The following is a 22,079-nucleotide window of genomic DNA, read 5'->3' as shown; positions in this document are numbered from 1 at the left end:
GACGCTGGAGGATCACTTGAGCCCAGGAGTTTCAGCTGCAGTAAACCATTATTACATTATCACACCACTGCACTCCAGCCTGGGAGACAGAGTGAGACCTTGTCTCAAAAAAAATAAAAATAAAAATAAAAATAAGAAGGAACTGCGGGCGATGAATAAACCTGTCTCTATTCCAGGTGCAATTGCTCTGGGTACAATAATCATAATAAAGAAAATAGTGAGAAATAAACAAGGGTATTCAGTGAATGTCCTAAGGCTGTGCTTTTCAATAAGACTGCCACTCATTGCATATGGTCATCTATATTTACAGATATTTGAACTGATTTATTTAACTAAAATTAAAGAAAATTAAAAATCCAGTTCTCCAGTCACACTAGCTACATTTCAAATGCTCAATGGCCCACATGCCTTGTGGTGACCACACCGGACAGCCCAGATATTGACTATTTCTATTATTCCAGTAAGTTCAACTGGGCAGTGCCGCAAGGCCCTAAAGTGAAAGAGTCTCTGTTACCCAGGAGAGTCAGTATTCAGCACAGCCCCCTGTAATGTCTACACTGAAGTACTTGCAATGGCAGAAGGTGGCAAAGAACAGCAATGACATGAACATAATTAGGTTCAGGACCAAAGAGTCAACCACCAACTCTGAGAGGCATCACCATGCAAAGTGTTGAGTTCCACAGAAGTACACCACATTCTGTGGTTGGATGCACGGACAACAGTATTACAAGAGCCTTCTGGAATCCAATATAGACCCCATGTCCCTGCAGAGGTCCCTCGTGCACATGCACACTCATCACACCAGCTTGTCTCCACCTCCACCGCCGGATGACAGGTTACTGCCATTGGGTCACCAAACCCACAATGATTTCTCAGGAACTGCTCATCCATCACTCACACGTGGAGAGGTGGTGATCCCAGGATATTTATCCTGATATTGTTTCCCACACATTCCTCATCTCACAGGACAGAAGCAAACCTTTAAATCTTCTAGCTAATTTTAATATTAAATAATATCAACAGCAGCTACCAGTTTTGTCTATTTTGTCCTAGGTACTTCTATTTTTTTGAAATGGGATCTCACTCTGTTACCCAGGCTGGAGTGCAGTGGTGCGATCTTGGCTCACTGCAACCTCTGCCTCCCAGGTTCAAGTCATTCTCCTGCCTCAGCCTCCTGAGTAGCTGGGCTTACAGGCACGTGCCACCACATCTGGCTAATTTTTGTATTTTTAGTAGTGACAGGGTTTTCACCATGTTGGCCAGGCTGGTCTCGAACTCTTGACCTCGTGATCCTCCCATCTCAGCCTCCCAAAGTGCTAGGATTATAGGCGTGAGCCACTGCACCCGGCCTGTCCCAGGCACTTTATATTCATTGTTTCTAAACTTCACAACCCCCTTGCTAAGTGGGCTCTATTCTTCCCATTCTACAAGCAAGGAAACATCAGAGAAATTAAAAGGAGAAAAAAAATCATTCACTTTGAAGGATCCAGAATTACTTAAAATATGACTCTTGCCAATCACATATTAAGGTGTCCTTAAATATCAAAGTCACAAAGTGAATGACCATTATAGATCACACAAGTCCACAATACTTTTCCTCTAACTCTGAAATCCAAAAAGCTGTGCAAACTATTTTCCCCCCACTGGACTTAACTTGTTGCTAAGGCCTTAGATGAACTGATACTAGACTATTTATGGTCTTTATTCATCTCATCAGTGTGAATATTCATGTTTCACTACAGAAATACTCATGTTTTTGATTATAGGGTATTGGCTCACACTCCAATAGAGGTTATCATAATATACGTTACATAAATTTCATCACCCTTTTTTAAAGTGAGTTTTTCAGAACCCCATGCATTTGGCCACGAGAATTCAGGACAACAGACCATGGGTTAAATGTCTCATTTGAATTCTCTCAACAATCTATGAGGTTGTCATTACTCTCATTATAGAGATAACAAGTTAAAAATAATTTGGGCCGGGCGTGGTGGCTCACGCCTGTAATCCCAGGACTTTGGGAGGCCGAGGTGAGTGGATTGCTTGAGGTCGGGAGTTTGAGACCAGCCTAGCCAACACGGTGAAACCCTGTCTCTACTAAAAATACAAAAATTAGCTGGGTGTGGTGGCGTGCGCCTCTTGTCCAGTTACTCGGGAGGCTGAGGTAGGAGAATCACTTGAACCTGGAAGGCGGAGGTTGCAGTGAGGCAAGATCATGCTACTGCACTCCAGCCTGGATGACAGAGCAAGACTCTGTAATAATAATAATAATAATAATAATAATAATAATAATAATAATGATAATAATTTGAACAAAACTCCATGGTTAGTGAAGTGGCTGTGCTAAAACAAATAGTTGTAATGGGAGCTGTTCATCTTGGTTCCTAGAGGAGTTGGGGTAGTCATTTAACTTACTTGTGCCTCGGTTTCCTCACCTGCAAATTGGGGATGATAATAGCAATTAGTATGTAAAAAGCTTATAACAATGCCTGGCACAGAGAGAGTGTGAAATACATGTTAGATAGTTCTGTATTATCATGCATATTCATTCAACAAACATGCATGGAGGGCCTGTTGGCTGCCAGGTATCGAGGGCATGCTATTGAAGAACGCGGTCTTTCAGTATCTTTCTTAAACTCCAAGGAAAAGCTGTGGTTTTGTTTTTGAAAATCTGATCTGTTTTCATCTTAGGGCCCACATAAATTAAGTAACTGGTTAGGTTTTTGTCTTTACCTCGATCTTCAGCAAGAACAGAATCAAATCTGTGGTCTATGAGTAATTATGTACGTTCCCATTATTTTGTAGCTCAGTACCTCGTCCACTTTGGTCACCATCAGAAAATTTTTATTTCTGTGTTTTCTTGTATTGTCTTAGTAAGTTCCATGAAGGCAAGGACCATTTCTGTCTTTCATACTGTCTCCCCTAGCACGAGGAAGGCAGTCAATAAATATTTGCTAGAAGAATTAATAAATTAAAGCAGGTATGAATAAGTGAATGAACAAATGAATTTATTCTAGGTTAAGATTTTGGAAGAAGGGTATTTCTGGTGATAATTCCAGAAAGTGGCAGTAGCAGCAGCTTGATGGAGAGGAGGCAACAGTCAGTGAGACTGAAACCACGGAGTGTGTAGGCCAAGATTTGGTACTGGTCTTCCTCTTGGGGTTTCAGGTTTTTCAAATGATGATTGGACGTAGGATGAAAGTGATAGTAAGTCAATGTCAAAATTGTCAGTAAACATGGATCCATAGAAAACAGCAACCAGGAAAGACAGAGGGTTACATCAGCCTCATAGGAAAGGAGGTCTAATCTGAAGAGTAAGGTAGTTTGAAGCAATAAAAAGGAGATTTCTGCTTATGGTCCCCATGCCCTGTATTTTTACACAAGCCCTGTACAGTTACACAGGGCCTGGGAAAAGAAGATCTGAAGGAGAATCGCTGCTGTCATGGAAAAGTTTCAATAAATGCAAGAAGGAGACAGTGGAGGCTTTGGTGCATAGGGTGAGGATATAAGGAACTTCATTTCCTTATAGTATGAGGGGGTCAAGGAAAAAATTTAGAAGAAAGAGCAAAGTGGAAGAACGATTCATTTGGGATACTGCAGAGCAAGACAGGGACGAGAGTCCAGGAGGAGACAGGACTCATTAGGGTTTGCATTTAGAGTGGTGTCCATGGGTAAGAGAAACGCAAGAATCCTGCCAGCCACCCCCTGGAGTAGTGTATTCATTCTGGGTTCCCATTAATCTTTAGAAAATGTATCTGGGTCCCCAGTAATCCATAAAAGGGTTATTGACACCCTACACAGCGCAAACCTGGAGTGAAATCAACCAGGGCTGAAAACGGGCCATCTGCAGATGTTTAACTTGGATTTACAAAAATAGAATTAGTGGAATCACGATCATTGTGCTCTAATTATAAAAAGACTTATGAGAAAGTATACTTTATTCCTCATCGCTCTAGAAGTTTCTAACTCAACATTAAGCTCATGGGCAAGGACTAGTCCATTTAAGCCTTCATGCTCATGTCTAATTCATTCTCATTTTCTTTGTTTCTCTCCCTTCTCTGCTGTCTCCAACTCCCAGTGGGTTCTCGTGCATAAAAGTCTTTTCTAGTCTATTCCATTTTGGAGCATAGAAAGAGGATGGACAATTTTTAAATTTTATTAATTTGTAAGATTCCATGATTCTCTTAATTTCTTACAGGTTTTTTGGCACAGAAAACCAATTTTTGCACTTCCAAAAGCCAATTTGTGTGTAAAACACTATGATTATGCTCTCTGGACCATGGAACAGGGAAAGCCTGAATTGAAGCATCTGTTCCCATTTAATGAGACACCAGAGTGAAGTTTCTAATAGATCAGGTCTATTCAAGAAGTGACTAAAACTTAACTCAAAGATTCCAGATTGAAGCATATAGTAGAATATGCCTAAATTTTTTGGGAAAAGCCTAAATTTACCTTCCCTTAGCCTAACAAGCTCCTGGAGTTGAGGGCAGAGTGAATTAGGTCTACCCAGTCACTCCACAATCCCATTTTACAAAGCAGCACCCCAAAGAAAAGCTGTCTCTTTTTTTTTTTCCCAATTGATGAATCCTTTGATAGCTAACTTTAAAGTATTTTTCCTATTTGATATGATTTCTTCCAATCCTGTCCCATGGCAACTGTATAGTCAGGAGGTAAAAAGAAGCAAACATCAATGTTGAATTGATCTACAAACTGCACCTTAAGAAATACTTCTCTACCACAGAATTCTATCCACTTAGGCAAGATTAGACACAAGGAAATTTCATTTTTATCATTGAGTAATAGCTGTTGCTTGGATACATTACAACTTTACCTTATCTATTACCCTGAGCTCTCTAGCTCACTAAAAATTGAAATACTTTTGGTCCAGTATCTATTTCAGGAAAGATGAAGTAGATATACTTTTACCTATTTCCCCCACCAAGTACAACTAAAAATCTGGATGGTGTAAATAAAACAAACATAAAGTGACTCTGAAAGGTAGAGAAAAAGAAGAGGACTACCTAGGGATCTGAAGATCTGTGGATCAACACAGTGGTGCATTCCCTGGGTTTTCTTTTTCTCATTCATCCTAGACTGGGTACTAGAAAAGGCAGCAAAGCAGAAACTCCAGGAGGTGCAGGCAAATAAAGGACCTAAGAAAGTCCTGCTCTGTCTAATTCAAAGGGTCAGAAAAGGAAAGCCTAATAAGACAGAAAATGTTTAGACAGCAAATGATCTATGTCAGTCAAGACCACAGATAACAGCATGGCCCAAATCTACCTCTTACAGCAAAGGCCAAGTGAAGAGCCTAGGGTTCCACCTTTATCAGACTGTAAGAAAGCACTGCAACCCACCTGCTGGGGTGGCCTCAGAAAAGGCCTGACAGAGAGTCAGATGCTCACTACCTCATGGTAAAAATGAAGTCACTCCCCAAACTGTGATGTCAGTAGAGCCCACAGACAAACCAAGGACTCCCCCATCACACTGTTCAGCTGGTATCAGCAGAGGCATAGGTGGAGCATGAACTCCCACTACCCTCCAGAAATAATGAGGACTCCTTTGCCTGACCCTCCAGGCATCAATGAAGGCCTACGGGAAAACCTGCTATTTCAATTCCTCACCAGCCTAGGGAAGCAACACATACCTCATCCTGCCAATATGGTGGCAGAGAAGGCCTTCTAAAATATAAGATTTAGGCCAGTGCAGTGGCTCACATCTGTAATCCCAGCACTTTGGGAGGCCGAGGCAGGCAGATCACTTGAGGTCAGGAGTTCAAGATCAGCCTGGCCAACAAGGCAAAACCCCGTATCTACTAAAAACAAAAAAATTAGCTGGATGTGGTAGTGCACTCCTGTAATCACAAATACTCAGGAGGCTGAGGCAGAAGAACTGCTTGAACTCAGGAGGTGGAGGTTGCAGTGAACCGAGATTGCACTACTGCACTCCAGCCTGGGTGACAGACAAGACTCTGTCTCAAATAAATAAATCAATAATTTAAATAAGATCCAGAGTCTCATAATAACCAAAATGTCTACACTTCAACTGAAAATTATTTGTCATACCAAGAATGGAGAAGATCTCATCTTAAATGAGAAAAGACAATTTTAAAATGCCAATATCAAGGTGATGGAGATGTATGAATTAACTGACAAAGATATGAAAGCCTCACCATCATAACAATATTTCAACAAGCAATATGAACATGTTTGAAACAAATGAAAAAAATAGAAAGTCTCAGCAAAGAAACAGAAGATAGAAAAGAAAAACCAAACGGAAATTTTGGAACTAAAAATCGTAAGTGAAATTAAAAACTCACTGAATGAAATTAGCAGAAGAATAGGAGGGAAGAAAAAATAAATGAACATGAAGATGGAACAACAGAATTGGCTCAATCTGAACAACCTAGAGAAAAAAGTAACTGAAAAAAACAATGAACACAGCCTCAAGGACCTATGAGATTGTAACAAAAGTGCTAATATCCACCACTCTGAAGCGAATAGAAGTGGCTGACCCTTATTTTCCAGACATGTCACCTTTTTTGTCAAACTGAAAATGAAATAAGAAGTTTACTAGTTGGCCTCATATTTAATTTTTAATTGTTTTCATTAACAATAACTTACACCACTTCAAAATCGGCAGTCATTTGTGATCAGCAAAGGGAGGCTCAGACAGATGACATAACTTTGCCAGGACATGATTGTTCAGAGGCAAGACATCAGTTAGGAGCCCAGTGTTCCTAAACTTAGTTCACTGCTCTTTGCATTAAACACATTTCTTTTCCCACAGTCAACTAATACTAGTAAATCACTGTATTTCGGGTAACTCTGCATTAGAAGAACATCTTGAAAAAGTATTTAAAGAAATCCGGTGTGACCACTTTTACTAACATTTCTAGTAACTGTCAGTGTAAACATCTTGGGACCCTAACAGTAAGAACGGCATTAATTTGCATGCTCAGTAGCCCACTGTGTGAAGGTGGCTTTAGGGAACTTGTCATGCTGACCAGAACCATACCGAAGTAATTGTGCTCTTCCGTGTGAAACAGATGGTCTTGATTTTTCAGGTCTTCCTGTGCGTTTGTCCTCTTGGATTTCTTTTGCTGAGCCTTTGCTTCTAAAAAATATGTACAAATATATTAGCTTTATCACTTTTTGCTAAGTAATGAAAAATAAAAGATGGCAATGTAGATATATACTCCATTATTTCCATGTGCTCAAAATGATGTGTGTTCCTGACAGATGTGTGATTCTGACACTTGGAGTTGTCTCACTCTTTCAGCACAGCCCTATGTTTTACATATCGAAGAAACTTTCTGTCCAGCACCTAGGAACAGGTCTTCACAGATTGCCACTGTTGGTGTGAATCCTGCACCCAATGCCGTCCACTCTAGGTACGTATCACCCCCAATTATAGTTGTCTATTTTCTTATCTTCCCTACTCAACATTGCAACAGGGCTTGCGCCTGGTTTTCTAGGTATTCGCAGGCTTTGCATAGTCCTTGACATTCTATGTCCTCCCTTGAATACCTGCTAAGGAATCTCATGCTTGAAAGAGTAAGCATATGGAAAAAGCAGTATTTTAAAACTCACTTGCCAGTTAACAGAGTTGCCCACGCATTTTTCATTTTCACATTGACTCTTTCAAACAGAGGCACAAAAGTCAAACACCCCCAAATTGATGAGAATCAATCAGAGGAGCTAGTGTCTCCCCTCTCCATAGGACTCCGTTCTTCAAACAGCTCTGTGGGTTTGCTTCCAAAACACAATCACCCTGTGGTTCTCAGAATCCCTGCAGGAGAAGGTGCCCATGTGATCATCCAGGAGCCAGTTCTTAACCCAAAACTGGGACAACATAGAATATCACTTACAGGCCACGACTTGTAAACTATTTGTTAAATTTTAAAAAGTGGGCAGGGTGCAGTGGCTCACACCTGTAATCCCAGCACTTTGGGAGGCCAAAGTGGGTGGATTACTTGAGCTCAGGAGTTCGAGACTAGCCTGGCCAACATGGCAAAACCCCATCTCTACTAAAAATATAAAAATTAACCAGGCATGGTGTCACACATCTGTAATCCCAGCTACTCGGGAGGCTGAGGCAAGGGAATCACTTGAACCCAAGAGTCGGAGGTTGCAGTGAGTCAAGTTCGTGCCACTGCAGCCTGGGTGACAGCAAGACTCTGCCTCAAGGAAGGAAGGAAGGAAGGAAGGAAGGAAGGAAGGAAGGAAGGAAGGAAGGCAGGCAGGCAGGCAGGCAGGCAGGAAGGAAGGAAGGAAGGAAGGAAGGAAGGAAGGAAGGAAGGAAGGAAGGAAGGAAGGAACGAAGCTAGTTCTAGGTGTTTCAGACTGCCCCAGCATTTAAGTAGCATTGGCCCTCGATTTTTGCTTTGATGCCTGTCTATAGAGGGTCCTAAACGGCACTGTTTTGTGTATTTCGTACATTCATCAAGCCGGTGTCCACTTTGTATAGGCCCATTCATATTTTTGAGACTCTAGCCTTTTCATAGTATTAAAGTTCTGTTAAAAGAGAAGACATGATCTCTATGACAGTTTCCCTGATTAACTGCATACAATTTTCACCATTCCACATTCTCCTAGTGTTTACTTAACCAGGTCTCTACCATGATTTTTACATTTCCCCTATGACTTTTGCAAGTGTTTTATCATCTTATCTGCATATTATTTGTCCTGACTCACCAACTATATGAAAGTGAATTGTTCTTCTCTTCCCTTCATGGTGCTACACACACAAACTCTATTAAATCTTTCCTCTTGGAATACAAAGAGGAGCAGAAAGGAATCAACCTGCGCCTTGGAGGGACATGTAAATATCTACTCAGTATTTTTCCATTATAAAATAAAGTTCTGGCCGGACGCAGTGACTCATGCCTGTAATCCCAGCATTTTGGGAGGCTGAGGTGGGCAGATCACTTGAGGTCAGGAGTTTGAGACCAGTCTGGCCAACATGGTGTAACCCTGTCTCTGCTAAAATTACAAAAAAAGAAAAAAAAATTAGCCAGGTGTGGTGGCACATGCCTGTAATCCCAGTTACTCAGGAGGCTGAGGCAGGAGAATCACCTGAACTCGGGAGGTTGAGGTTGCAGTGAGCCGAGATTGCACCACTGCACTCCTGTCTGGGCAACAGAGCAAGACTCCATCTCAAAAAAAAATTAATTAATTTAATTAAATTAAATAAAGTTCTGTGAAAAATTAGGTGAATATGGTTACTAAAGATGCATCTGAAAACAAATGTAATTGTCTACATACTCTTTGTAATTAACAGTGGTCTTCCAGTTTAAGCTTGGTTCCCATCTCTTGGTCGTTTGATTCCTCCCGAAATTAATTTGGTTCTTCTCCAGTGACCTCTTGTCTGAACCAGAAATGTCTTTGCGGAAGGCAGCTGCTTCTTCCTTCTTGGGGGCTTTGCCCAGCTGATCATTTTCCTTTTGCTGGTCTTCATTGATGCTAATCCCCTTTATTGAAAAAATGAGAATAATTTTTAATGATATCTGAATTATCTAGTGTTCTCTGAAACATTATGCCAGTGGTAAATTCAGGAAAGGAAGTCTCAGGTGCATCTAACTTGTGGTCCTTAGTAACAGCTAAATAAGGGCAGTGTCAAGACTAAGGCTTCTGTTGGAGTTAGGTGGACAGTAGCGCAATGTTTTTAAAATCACTCCTCTGTTGCAGCACACACAGGTACAACACCAGGGCTGGACCTGTTCATTCCTCACCACTACCAAAAAATTCAACTAAAACCCTCTATTGACTAAAACACATCATATTTAAATTGCTTGAACCAAAGATAAAGGGAACATCTTGAAGGTAGACAGGTATGACATATTAAACACAGAGGAATGAACATAAGAATTTTAAGAGGCCTCTCATCAGAAACACTGCAAACCAGAGAAAAAGAGAGTAATCTATTTAAAGCACTAAAAAGGAAAAAACAAAAAACCATGTCAACCCAAAATTCTGTACTAAGAATAAAACAAAAATCTTTCAAAAATGAAAGCAAAATAAAAACCTTCACAGATGAACAAAAACAGAGAATTAACCAGAAGACCTGTGCTAGAAATGTTAAATAAAATTATTCAGTCAGGAATAAAATCATGCCAGACAGAAACATGAATCTATGCAAAAAATTTGAAAGCTGCAGAAATGGTAAAAATAAATATGCAAGACTTGGTGTATTATTTTTAATCATTCTCACATATAATTGACTATCTAAAGCAAAAATAGTAACAATGTTTTGAGGGGTTTATGACATGTAGAAATAAAATGTGCAAGGACAATAACAAAGTACATGGAGGGTATTCAAGATATATTGCTGTAAGTTTCTTAAACTATTTGTGAATTTCAGAACCTCACTTAAAGGAGACATGACAAATTCGAGATATATATTATAAGCCAGAGGGCAGCTAAGAAACTTTTAATAAGAAATATACCTAGTAAAGCAATAGCACAAATAAAATGGAATCATTTTGAAAGGCTCAATTCAAAAGGGGTGGAGAAAGGAAAAAAATCACAAAGAACTGATGAAACAAATAGAAAACAAGTAGCAAGACAGTAAATTTAGATTTAATTATATTAGTAGTTACATCAAATGAAAGGGTTTACACACATCAATTGAATGAGGAATCATCAAATTGGATGAAAAAGGAGACTTAACTATTTGTGGCCTAAAGAAACTATTTTATATGTAAAGTTACAAATACATCAGAAGTAAAAGGCTGGAGAAGAACAGTTTATGCAAACAATAGTCAAAAGAAAGCAGGAATGGCCATATTAAAAACAGACAATATCGACTCCAAAGCAATAAATAAAATCTAAATAAATATTATTATTTACTGGGACAAAGAGGAGCACACATACTAATAAAGAATCAATTAGCACACAGTCGTAATTGTGTATTCACCAAGCAACAGAACTTCATTATATATGAAGGCAACACAGAGCTAAAAGGAAACATAGATAAATCCATAATTGGTGGACTTCAAAACTCTCTCAGTAATCAATAAAATGAGCAGAAAAAACATCAGTAATGATATAGAAGACCTGAGCAACACAATCAGACAAGTTGGCTTCATGGACATTTAAAAGACACACCTCTCAATAACACCAGAATATAGTCTCCTCAAATGTACAAGGAAAAAAAATCACCAAAATAGATCATATTCTGGGCCATAAAATGAACATTAAAAAGTTTAAAGTAACTAAAATATAAAATACCTTAAAACATTGGAATTTAACTAGAAATTGGTAAAAGATCTACAGAAACTCCTCATATATATTGAATAAAAACATCACGTATCAAAATCTGTGGAACATAGTCTACACAATGCTCATAAAGAAATTTGCAGCATGAATTCTCATGGTCAAAAATGATAAATAAATAAATAGGTTAGACAGGCAGATCACTTGAAGCCAGGAGTTCAAGACCAGCCTGGCCAACATGGCAAAACCCCATCTGTGCCAAAAATAAAATAATTTATTTTGGGTTCAGGGGTACAGGTGCAGGTTTGTTATATAGATAAACTCATGTCACAGGGGTTTGCTGTACAGATGATTTAATCATTCAGGTACTAAGCCTAGTATCCAATAGTTATTTTTTCTGATCTTATACACTGATACATTGATTTTGTATCCTGAAACATTACTGAAGTTGTTTATCAGCTAAAGCAGGTTTTGGGCTGAGGATCCCTTGTTTAATATGCTCCAAGTAAAACATTATTCACAACTGAATTCATCAAAATTTCTTCAAATGCAAATATGACTAGATTAAATTAAATGTATCATGACATTTTTTAGAAACTGGAGAAATAAGAGTAAATAAACCCAAAAATAAAACCACATAAACATCAAAGTAAAGTAGAAAAGATAAAAATTAAACCTAAAGTTAGCTCCTTGAGAAAATTTAGTAAATCTATAGTCCTATCGTTATAGGTGGATCAAAATTTACAAACCACAAATGACCAATATTAGGAATGAGAGAGGTAACAATGACTACAAATTCTACAGATATTAAAAAGTCAGTAAGAGAATACGATGAAAAAAGTTTATGCCAATAAATCTGGCAACTTACACCAAATGAAAAAATTTCCTTAAGGACAATCTAATCTACCAAAGCTCCCTCAGGAAGAAATAGACAACAGGTATAGTGTCATAACTATCAAATAAATTGAATTTGTAGTTAAAATATTTCCCATAAAGAATATTCCAGGCCCAGATGGCTTTCACCAAACATTTCTACCAAACATTTAATAAACCTACCAAACATTTAATAAACAAACAATATTAATTCTATACAAACTCTTCCAAAAAATTGAAGAGAAGATAAAACTTTCCACATCATTCTATAATGTCAATATTACTTCAATACCAAAACCAGACAAAGATACTAAAGAAAACAAAGCTACACACTAATAACTTTATGAATATAGGTGCAAAACTTAACAAAATCTTGGCAGATTAAATCTGATAATGTATATAAAAGATTCAAGTGGGGTTTGTCTCAGAAGTGTAAGGTTGGTTTGTCACTTGAAAAATTAATCAATGTAATTAATCACATTAACAAACTAAAAGATGAAAAAAACACGATTCTCTCCACAGTACACAAAGAAACATTTAATAAAATCCAGCATTCATTCCTAATAAAAGTTCTCAATGATTCAGAATAGAAGCCTTAACCTTGTAAATGGTTAGCATCAAACTTAACTGAAAGATTTCCCTGCAATATCAGGAAGAAGAGACCATTTCTATTCAATGTTTTACTGGTGATTCCAGCTAGTGCATTAAGGAAATAAAAATAAATAAAAAACTGTTGAGATTGGGAAGGAAGAGTTGAGATTAGGAAGGAAGAAGTAAGAAAATTATCTTTATTCACTGACAATATCTACATAGAAAACCCTCTGGAATGTACAAACAAGATACTAGAACTAATAAGGGAGTTTAGCAAAATTTCAGGATATAAAATCAGTATACAAAAATCAAGTACATATTTATACAATAGCAACAAATGACTAGAAATAGAAAAGCTAAAACTCATTAACAATAGACCCAAAATATGAAACACAGATAAGTTTCAAAAGAGATGTATAAGACCTGTATATTGAAAGCTATAAAGCACTGGTGAGAGAAATTAAGACCTAAATAAATGAAGAGATATACTATGTTCATGGATTAGAAAACTCAATATTGTTAAGATGCCCATTTTTCCTAAATTCATCTATAAATTCAAGGCAAAAATTCCGTTAGACCTTTTTTAAGAAATTGACATGCTGGCTCCAATATTCTTATGGACATGCGAAAGACCTATAATTGCCAAAAAACTTTTTTAAAGAACACTATTAGAGGATTTAAACTAAACAACTTCAAGACTTATCATAAAGCTACAGTAATCAAGACAGTGTGGTATTGGTGTAAAGATACAGAAATCAAAGTTACAATATGAAGTGTTCAGAAATACAGTCACAGACAAATGTACTACTAATTTTTGACAAAGTTATAAAGGTAATTCAGTGGCAAAACAATAGGTTTATTTTTGACAAATGATGCTGGAACAACTAGATAAGCAAAAAAAAAAAAGAACTTTGATCCATACCTCATACACACAAACCAAATTAAAGTGGATCATAGACATGGATTGGAATGGTAAAATTGAAAAATCTCTAGAAGAAAACATTGGAGAAATTCTTCATTATATTGGGTTTGGAAAAGCATTATAAGATAAAACACTGTAAGGAAAAAATGAGTTGGACTTTATCAAAATTGAAGACACTTGCTCTTTGAAAGACACTGTTTGGAGAATAAAAATACAAGACCCGGCAGGGCGCACTGGCTCACGCCTGTAATCCCAGCACTTTGGGAGGCCAAGTTGGGCGGATCATGAGGTAAGGTGATCAAGACCAACCTGGCTAACACGGTGAAATCCCGTCTCTACTAAAAATACAAAAAAAAAAAAAAAAAAAAATTAGCCGGGTGCAGTGGTGGACGCCTGTAGTCCCAGCTACTCAGAAGGCTGAGGCAGGAGAATGGTGTAAACCCGGGAGGCGGAGCTTGCAACAAACCAAGATCGTGCCACTGCACTCCAGCCTGGGCGACAGAGCGAGACTCCGTCTCAAAAATAAATAAATAAATAAAAAATATAAGACCCAGATTGGGAGGAAATATTTATATTTCATATATCTAACAGAATATATAAGCCAAGAACATAATAAAGATCTGTTGCAACTCAATAAAAAACTGAATATCCCAATGAAAAAATGCACAGAGTCTGAATAGACACTTTACCACATAAGATAATGTGAATGGTCAATATGCACATGAAAAGATGCATTCAAGAAATGCAAATTAAAACCAAAGGAGATACCAGTACACACCTATTAGAATGCCTGTAGTTAAGGGACTGACCATAATGGTTAGTGATGAGTATGTGGAAGAACTGGGACTCTCATACATTGCCTACACCAATGTAAAATATTACAACCACTATGGAGAGCAGTTTACCAGTTGCTTAAAAAGTTAAACATACAACTACCATATGACCTTACCATTTCATTCTTAGGTTTTTAACCTAGGCACAATGAGACTATATGATCATACAAATCTTTGTATTGTACAAAAATGTTCTTAGTAGTCTTATTTGTAATAGCCCAAAACCTGAAATAACCACACATCCATTAACAGGTAAGTGGATAAACAAATAGTGGCATATCCATACAATGGAATAATACACATCCATAAAAGCAATAAATTAATGATAGATGCAAAAACATAGATGAATCTCAAAAAGAAACAAAAATCTGCACAAACCATACCACAAAAATTACAGAACACCAAGGAAGATCCTAAAGGTCTCCGAAGAGGGGAAAAAGCCAAAACAAACAGTTTGCATGGAAATATAAGCCTTTGAAATGCTAACTAAAAATTAATTTCAAATCATTACTCTACAAACAACTGAGAGAAAATAATAAAGGTATTCTCTAACACCCAAACCCTCAATTTTTCCCTCCAATGTGCATCTTTTACTCAGGAGGGTCTACCAAATGATGGGTGCACCAAGAAAAGGAAAACTGGAGCCGGGATGGTGGCTCACACCTGTAATCCCAGCACTTTGGGAGGCTGAGACAGGTGGAACACCTGAGGTTAGGAGTTTGAGACCAGCTTGGCCAACATGCAAAACCCCATCTCTACCAAAAATACAAAAATTAGCCAGCTGTGGCGGTATGTACCTGGAATCCCAGCTACTAGGGAGGTTGAGGCAGAAGAATCGCATGAACTCGGGAGGTGGAGGTTGCAGTGAGCCAAGATCACACCACTGCACTCCAGCCTGGGTGACAGAGCAAGACTCCATCTCAAAAAAAGAAAAGAAAAGGAAAACTGAATAGAAGGCAACTTCCTCAACATGCTAAAGGCCATATAGGAAAATCCCATAGCTAACATCAGGCTCAATAGTGAAAGCCTAAAAGTTTTTTAATTAAGATCAGGAGTCAGGCTAGGCATGGTGGCTCACAGCTGTAATCCCAGCATTTTGGGAGGCCGAGGCAGGCAGATTACTTAAGGCCAAGAGTTCGAGACCAGCCTGGCCAACATGGTGAAAACCCATCTCTACTAAAAAATCTAAAAATTCACAGAGCATGGTTGCAGGTGCCTGTGAACCCAGCTACTCAAGAGCCTAAGGCGCAAGAATCACCTGAACCCAGGAGGGGAGGTGAAGGTTGCAGTGCGCCAAAATCACACCACTGCACTCCAGCCTGGGTGACAGAGTGAAACTCCATCTCAAAAAAAAAAAAAATCAGGAATCAGACAAGGATGCCTGCTGTTACCACTCTTATTCAACATAGTCCAGGAAGTCCTAGCCACAGCAATAAGTAAAGAAAAAGAAATTGTAAAAGCGTCTAAATCGGAAAGGAAGAAGTAAAACTATCTGTACGCAGATGGCATGATCTTATATGCAGAAAAACCTAAGAATACACACACACAAACACACACATAGAGTTAAATGAATTCAGTGAAGTTGTGAAATTCAATCTTGACTTTAACACTCAAAAATTAGATCTGATTTGATCACTCAAAAGTTGCATTGCTACACACTAGCAGTGAATAATCGAAAATAAAATTTAGAAAACAATTTCATTTACAGTAGCATCAAAAATAAAATGTTAATGAGTAAATATAATAAAGGAGAAAAACTTGTACACTGAAAACTTCTAAACATTGCTGAAAGCCATTAAATATACAACTAAATGGAAAGATATCTCCTGTTCATAAACTGGAGGACTTAATATGGTTAAGATGGCAATACTATTTAAAGCAATTCATAAATTCAATGAAATCTCTATCAAAATCCCAATGGCACTTTTTGCAGAAATGTAAAACCAAGCCTAAAATTCATATAGAGTGTCAAGGAAAACCAAATAGCCAAAACAGTATTAAAAAACAGGAACAAAGTTTGAGGACTCACACTTCCTGATGTCAAAACTACTATAACTATAGTAATCAAAACAGTGTGATACTGACATAAAGAAAGACATACAGACCAATGGAATAGAATTAAAAGTCCCCAAGTAAACTCTTCCATCTATGATCAATTGATTTTCAACAAGAATGCTAAGACCACCCAAAGGAGAAAGAACAATCTCTTCAACGAATGGTGTTGGGAAAACTGAATATCCATATGCAAAAGAATGAAATTGGACCCTAAATTTCATTAGTCTCCAAATGGACACAAATCAACTCGAAAGAGATCAAGGGCCTAAATTTAAGAGCTAAAACTATACAATCCTTAGAGGAAAAACAGGGGCAAATTTTTCATGACCTTGGATTTGGCAATGATTTCTTAAATATGACTTCAAAAGCACAGGCAACATAAGAAAAAATAGGTAAATTAGGCTTCATCAAAAGTAAAAATGTTTCTGCATCAAAGGACACTATCAAGAAAGTTAAAAGGCAACCTGCATAACAAGAGAAAAATTTGCAAACCTTGTATCTGATAAGGGGTTAATATTGGGTATATACAAAAACTACAACAACAAAAAGATTCAACTTAAAATATAAGCTAAGGACTCAAGCAGACATTTCTTCAAAGAAAATATACAAATAACCAACAAATACATGAAAATATGTTTGACGTCACTAATCGTTATGGAAATGCAAATCAAATTCCTAATGACACTGACTGTTTGTAAATATATTTGTAAATTATATTTGTAATTATATTTGTAAATATATGATGTTTGTAATTAAAAAACAACCTAGAAAATAAGAAGTGTTAACAAGGATGTGAAGAAAGTGGAATCTTTGGATAATGCTGGTGAGAATGAAATCGGTGTGGCCCCGTGGAAAACACGTTGGCAGTTCCTCCAAAAGTTAAATATAGAATTGCCATATGACCCAGAAATTCCACTTTTAGGAAAAGATCCAAAAGAATTGAAAATAGGAACTCAACAGATACCCGTACACCAATATTCATAGCAGCATTATTCACCATACCTGAAAGGTGGAAACAACCCAAATGTCCATCAATGATGAATGCATAAACCAAATATGGTCTATACATAAACAAAATATTATTCTACCATGAAAGAATGAAATTATCATACATGCTATAGCATGGATGAGCCTTGAAAACACTGTGCTAAGTGAAAGAAGCCAGACACAAAAGGACAAATATTATATCATTCCAGTGACAATAAATATCTAAAATAAGCAAACTGATAGAAATAGCAGATCAGAGTTAACCAGGAAGTCAGGAAAGAAGGAATGGGGAATTACTACTTAATGGGTGTAGAGTTTAAGTTGGAGAGATGAAAAAGACTTGGAAATTGACAATAGTGATATTTGTACAACATTGTGAATGTAATTAATGGCACTGAACCCTGAACAATGATACTACATTTACAATATTTTTATGTTATGTTATATTGTAAAAAAAAAACACTAATAACAAAAAGTGTCCAAAAATAGGCAAAGTTACTATTTTCCTTGTACCATAGAAAGTTGTAGTTTAGTAACATAATGCTATGAAAGCTCAAAAGAAACCATAAAACTTACCTGTTTAGACATATTTTCTGAAAATTTTGGTGATTTTTCTCTTAAAAATGTGACAAGGTCTTTATAAATTGAACTTTTTCTCTCATAATTAACGTCCCCTTCATCATCTGTTTTGCCCTTTGGGGAAAAACAAGTTTCGTTCTACGTTTAACATAAGAACAATTATAAGATCCTGATCAATACATCACAAGCTAAGCACACGTATTGTTTTCATCTCCGAAGGATCTATATGGTAGCCTTTATACATGAAATGTATAGGCAAAATCCTTCCCCCTTAATTTAATGTTATCTACTTTTCCATTCATTCACTCATTCCTTCCTTCATTCAATTGTTCATTCAGCAAGGCTTTACTGAGTACCTCCTATATGCATGTAAGGCACTCTGCTATTGAGCAGAGAAGTGAGAGCTTCCTTCTCTCCGCTCTCCTCTGCTCTGAAAATGCATTATGACCTCACGAGCCTTAGCTGACGATGTCATAAAAGTCTTCAAGGTTAGAATTTAACTATGGAAAAGCCTATGTTTCTGCTTGTCACACTCTGTTCTTCTGTGGCATGGCTGCTATAGGCTTATTTTCTAGATCTCTATGTAACAATCTGTCCACACACCCATGTGTCTCTTTCTCTTCTTGTCTCTTTCCTTTCCATATTTTCCTTTTCTTCCCTACCTCTATTGTTCTTCCATAACAGAATATATATATGTACACACACATCACATAACTGTATATATATAAATACATATAACTGCAGTGTGTTATATATAACTGTACACAAAAGCATTTCTATACATATGACTAGTGTGTTTTAAATCTTGTTGTAATTATTGAGTAGCTTTATCGTCCTCATCTTCCACTTTTTTAAAACTTAAAGGGTACTTAGATATCTCCACGCCAAATAAGTTATATGTATGTAGATCAATAACAATCTCTGATAGAAATAAAGACTCCCTGCCCCCCTCCAGACGGTCAAAGAAAATCATTCCTTCTTTTGTCCCTTTATTCCTAATTAGAGATTTTGTTTTTCTAAAATATCATGACAAATCAAAGCAAAATCTTATTTGTCTACTTCCTCTTTGTAGAAATGAGCTCAGTGTCATGCTAACAAGAAAAGCACCAAAAGGCATGTCAGAAAGATGATTACAGGTAATCAGAAAGGAGGCTCCAGCATTTTGGTACCAACCCAAGCCAACATGTAACAACCCTCCAGGCAGTCCCCTGTGATGGCTGGGTCCCCATTAAGGACTTGGGTCCTCATTATAGAATTTTGTTTCTAAGTTCCAAATTTATGTTGAAGATACTGAGGGCAGGATGTTGCAGAGGTGAAAGCTAAGCTCCTTCCAGGTGGTTCTGTGAATAGGGATGAGACTAAAAGTGTTTTAATCCAGAACACTGTGTGCTGTTTATCACTCAGCTCAAAGCCCAGTCACCCAGCCTCTACTTTGTGCTACTCACGCGGGAGTCTGCAATGTCGTATTTCTCCTTTGCCAGGCTAGGTTAGGCTCCGTCATTAGAATCAGCTAAAGGAAGACTGAAAGGCTGGGAAAGGGAGGAGGGACCTGCTGCTTCCTGCTGGCCCACTGGCCCTGTTAGAGTCACCCCAGCAACGGCCCTTCCTTACACGCAGTGGCAGTTGCTTCCAGTAGCAACAGTTGGTTCCAGTTTCCAGGTTTGTTTATTTTTCACAGTCCCAGAAACAGGCTCACCACACCCCCTGGGAAATATCACTATCAGCCATCCAGTGCTCCACTTTCACAGGTCCGGGTCCCAGCTCTGCCAGCTCTACAAGGATCCTCTTCCCGAGGTACAAGCATTAACTGGGCAGTGCCCACTCTCCAGAGATCTGCAGCCCTGCCTCATGGAGATGGTCTGAACTCTGTGGGGACCAGCACAGCCTGGAAGTGGACCCTCCCCAGAGGTCTGGGTCCCAGCTTCATGGGGCACTGTCTCCAACCTTCTACGTTTAGATAAGCCCCTCTCTTTCCCTCTGTCCCTAAGAGTAATGCACAACTCTTAGGATGCAAGCTGCAGTTAGGACATCTGTATTATCTCAGTGTTCCTTTTTTGACCTTTCTATCCTTTGGTTGCTGTGTAACAAATCAGTGAAGCGATTATGTTAAAGACATTTATAAAGTGGAATGGGTCACTTTGAAGCCCATTTCTTATCAGATTGGCTTAATGACCTGCAGTGGAGAATAAGAGAGCTTATTCTGAAGCTACTTTGAATTTGCCCAGCAAGCATATATCAAAGGAATCTGCTTCTGTCCTACAGAACGGTAATTCATTCTCTGTGGTCATTGGGACACACCCTTGAGACATCTACAGCTACCAGCCAAAGTCCACTGGTTTTAGTTATGTTTTTAAAAATGTACTTACACCATTTAAAAATACTCCGCCTGCACTGCAAGTAATGCACAGAGTCTCACCATCGTGAGGTTTCACCAGCACATAACAAATTTCCCCGTGAGTTTGTCTCCACGGTGGGGCTCGACATCCATTTGAAAATTCATAATCTGAAATCAATCATCAAGCAATTAACAGTTCTTTAACCTAGAGTTTGGTAAAAAGTGTGGGCTTCCACAAAATAAATATTGTGGAAATTTTAAGCTTTCCCCTTCTTAAACCTTCTCTTGTATTGTAGACATTGAAAGCATTTTGCAAACGTAATTATGAAAACATAAATAACATAAAATGAGCCTCAGAAAACATCAAACCTGAGGTATATTCAATAGATTCCAAGACTGTTTGGTCTCCTTTTCCTGAGAAACGTTTGAGCAGTTCTATATCCTTCTTCACCGCCACGGGACTTAAACTTATTTCTCTGAAATAAATGTTTAAAATGTCAGCTTAAATACTTTAAACAGAATCTAGGAAACACATGAACACATTTCATTGTATCAGGAGAAATATCTTTTTTGTAATTAAAATTGCAGTTAATTTTAGCCATGCCATAATTTTATAACAGCACTGTCAACACATCAAGTAATCAGTGATTCATGTTTAATGCAACATTAAATATACTCCATTAAATATTCACTTTATTTCATGCTGATAATATTCTAATACTAAAAATATTAGAAAATGAACATGCTTTGGACTATACAAACTCTACATGATATCTGCATTATAATTTAATAATTTGTGCAATAGTCTTGAGAGCCTTTGAAAATAACAAGGCCACCTAATGTCTTCAGAATTTCATGAAACCTCACCAGAATGTTTTAGCAATGTTACCTGCAATTTTTAATTTTTAGAACTGGAATAAATGAATCCCAAGAAAATTGTTTGTTCCAATAAAATGTAAAGTTAAATCCATAGCAATAACTTCCATGCTTTATTTTTTGTGTCTTTTTTTTCTAAAACTCTGAAAGCAACTTTGTAACTAATTTTTAAAGCTTCCTTTTTAATTTTTAATTTTAATATTTTATTATTTATTTATGTATCTATTTTGAGAGACAGTCTTGCTCTGTCACCCAGGCTGGAGTTCAGTGGCACAATCTTTGCTCAATACAATAGAGGTTCCTTTTTGAAAAACACTCACAAGGAAATATGTTTTAGAGAATGATTGAGGAGGTGCAGATCCAATTGCTTAAGCAGCATAGCAATCTTCATCTTAATTTCACTTTCAGGATCATCATCTCTGGTAATTTTACCAAGACTATTTAATGCAATTGAGTCTCCTTTCATTGTATTATAATCGGAGCCCAGGATTTTTACTATGGGGTCTCTGTTAGCTGCCAAAAAAAAAAAAAAAAAGGAAGACAAATAAAAATTATCCTCTTGTCTTCTAGCACAAGAAACATTAAGACTAATAAATCCTTCAAAATCCATTCAAATGTGTTTCTTTCATTAAGCTTTTTCTAATCGACCCAATTAGAATTCATCTCTACGTCTGAGATTCCATTGCTTTTAGGAACTTTATTCTATTTCATGAGATGCTCTAGTTTCTATTGTAATATCATCTATATATCTCCCTAATAGCACAAAGACCAAGACAGTCATTCTTTCTTTCTTTTTTAATTGGCTGTGGGGCTTT

General features: G+C 37.5%; 1 protein-coding gene across 3 annotated transcripts in view; it reads right to left on the bottom strand.

Annotated features, from left to right (window-relative positions):
- The window catches only part of ARMC4 (armadillo repeat containing 4), a 204,268-nt gene that overhangs the window by 168,688 nt on the left and 13,501 nt on the right, over nucleotides 1–22,079 (bottom strand). For 2 of the 3 annotated variants that reach the window (XM_010381410.2, XM_010381409.2), the window contains exons 4-9: nucleotides 21,585–21,777; nucleotides 20,758–20,864; nucleotides 20,420–20,556; nucleotides 18,051–18,167; nucleotides 9,264–9,469; nucleotides 7,015–7,110 (exon numbers count right to left, since the gene is read on the bottom strand). In XM_010381410.2, coding sequence (XP_010379712.1) covers nucleotides 7,015–7,110; nucleotides 9,264–9,469; nucleotides 18,051–18,167; nucleotides 20,420–20,556; nucleotides 20,758–20,864; nucleotides 21,585–21,777 — 856 coding nt within the window. Of the gene's footprint in view, nucleotides 1–7,014; nucleotides 7,111–9,263; nucleotides 9,470–18,050; nucleotides 18,168–19,498; nucleotides 19,673–20,419; nucleotides 20,557–20,757; nucleotides 20,865–21,584; nucleotides 21,778–22,079 lie in introns of those variants that run through there. The other variant, XM_030940847.1, reaches the window with a different exon arrangement.

Source organism: Rhinopithecus roxellana, chromosome 11 (genome assembly GCF_007565055.1).
Source record: "Rhinopithecus roxellana isolate Shanxi Qingling chromosome 11, ASM756505v1, whole genome shotgun sequence".
NCBI lineage: Eukaryota > Metazoa > Chordata > Mammalia > Primates > Cercopithecidae > Rhinopithecus > Rhinopithecus roxellana.
This window is presented reverse-complemented; position numbering and strand designations above follow the sequence as displayed.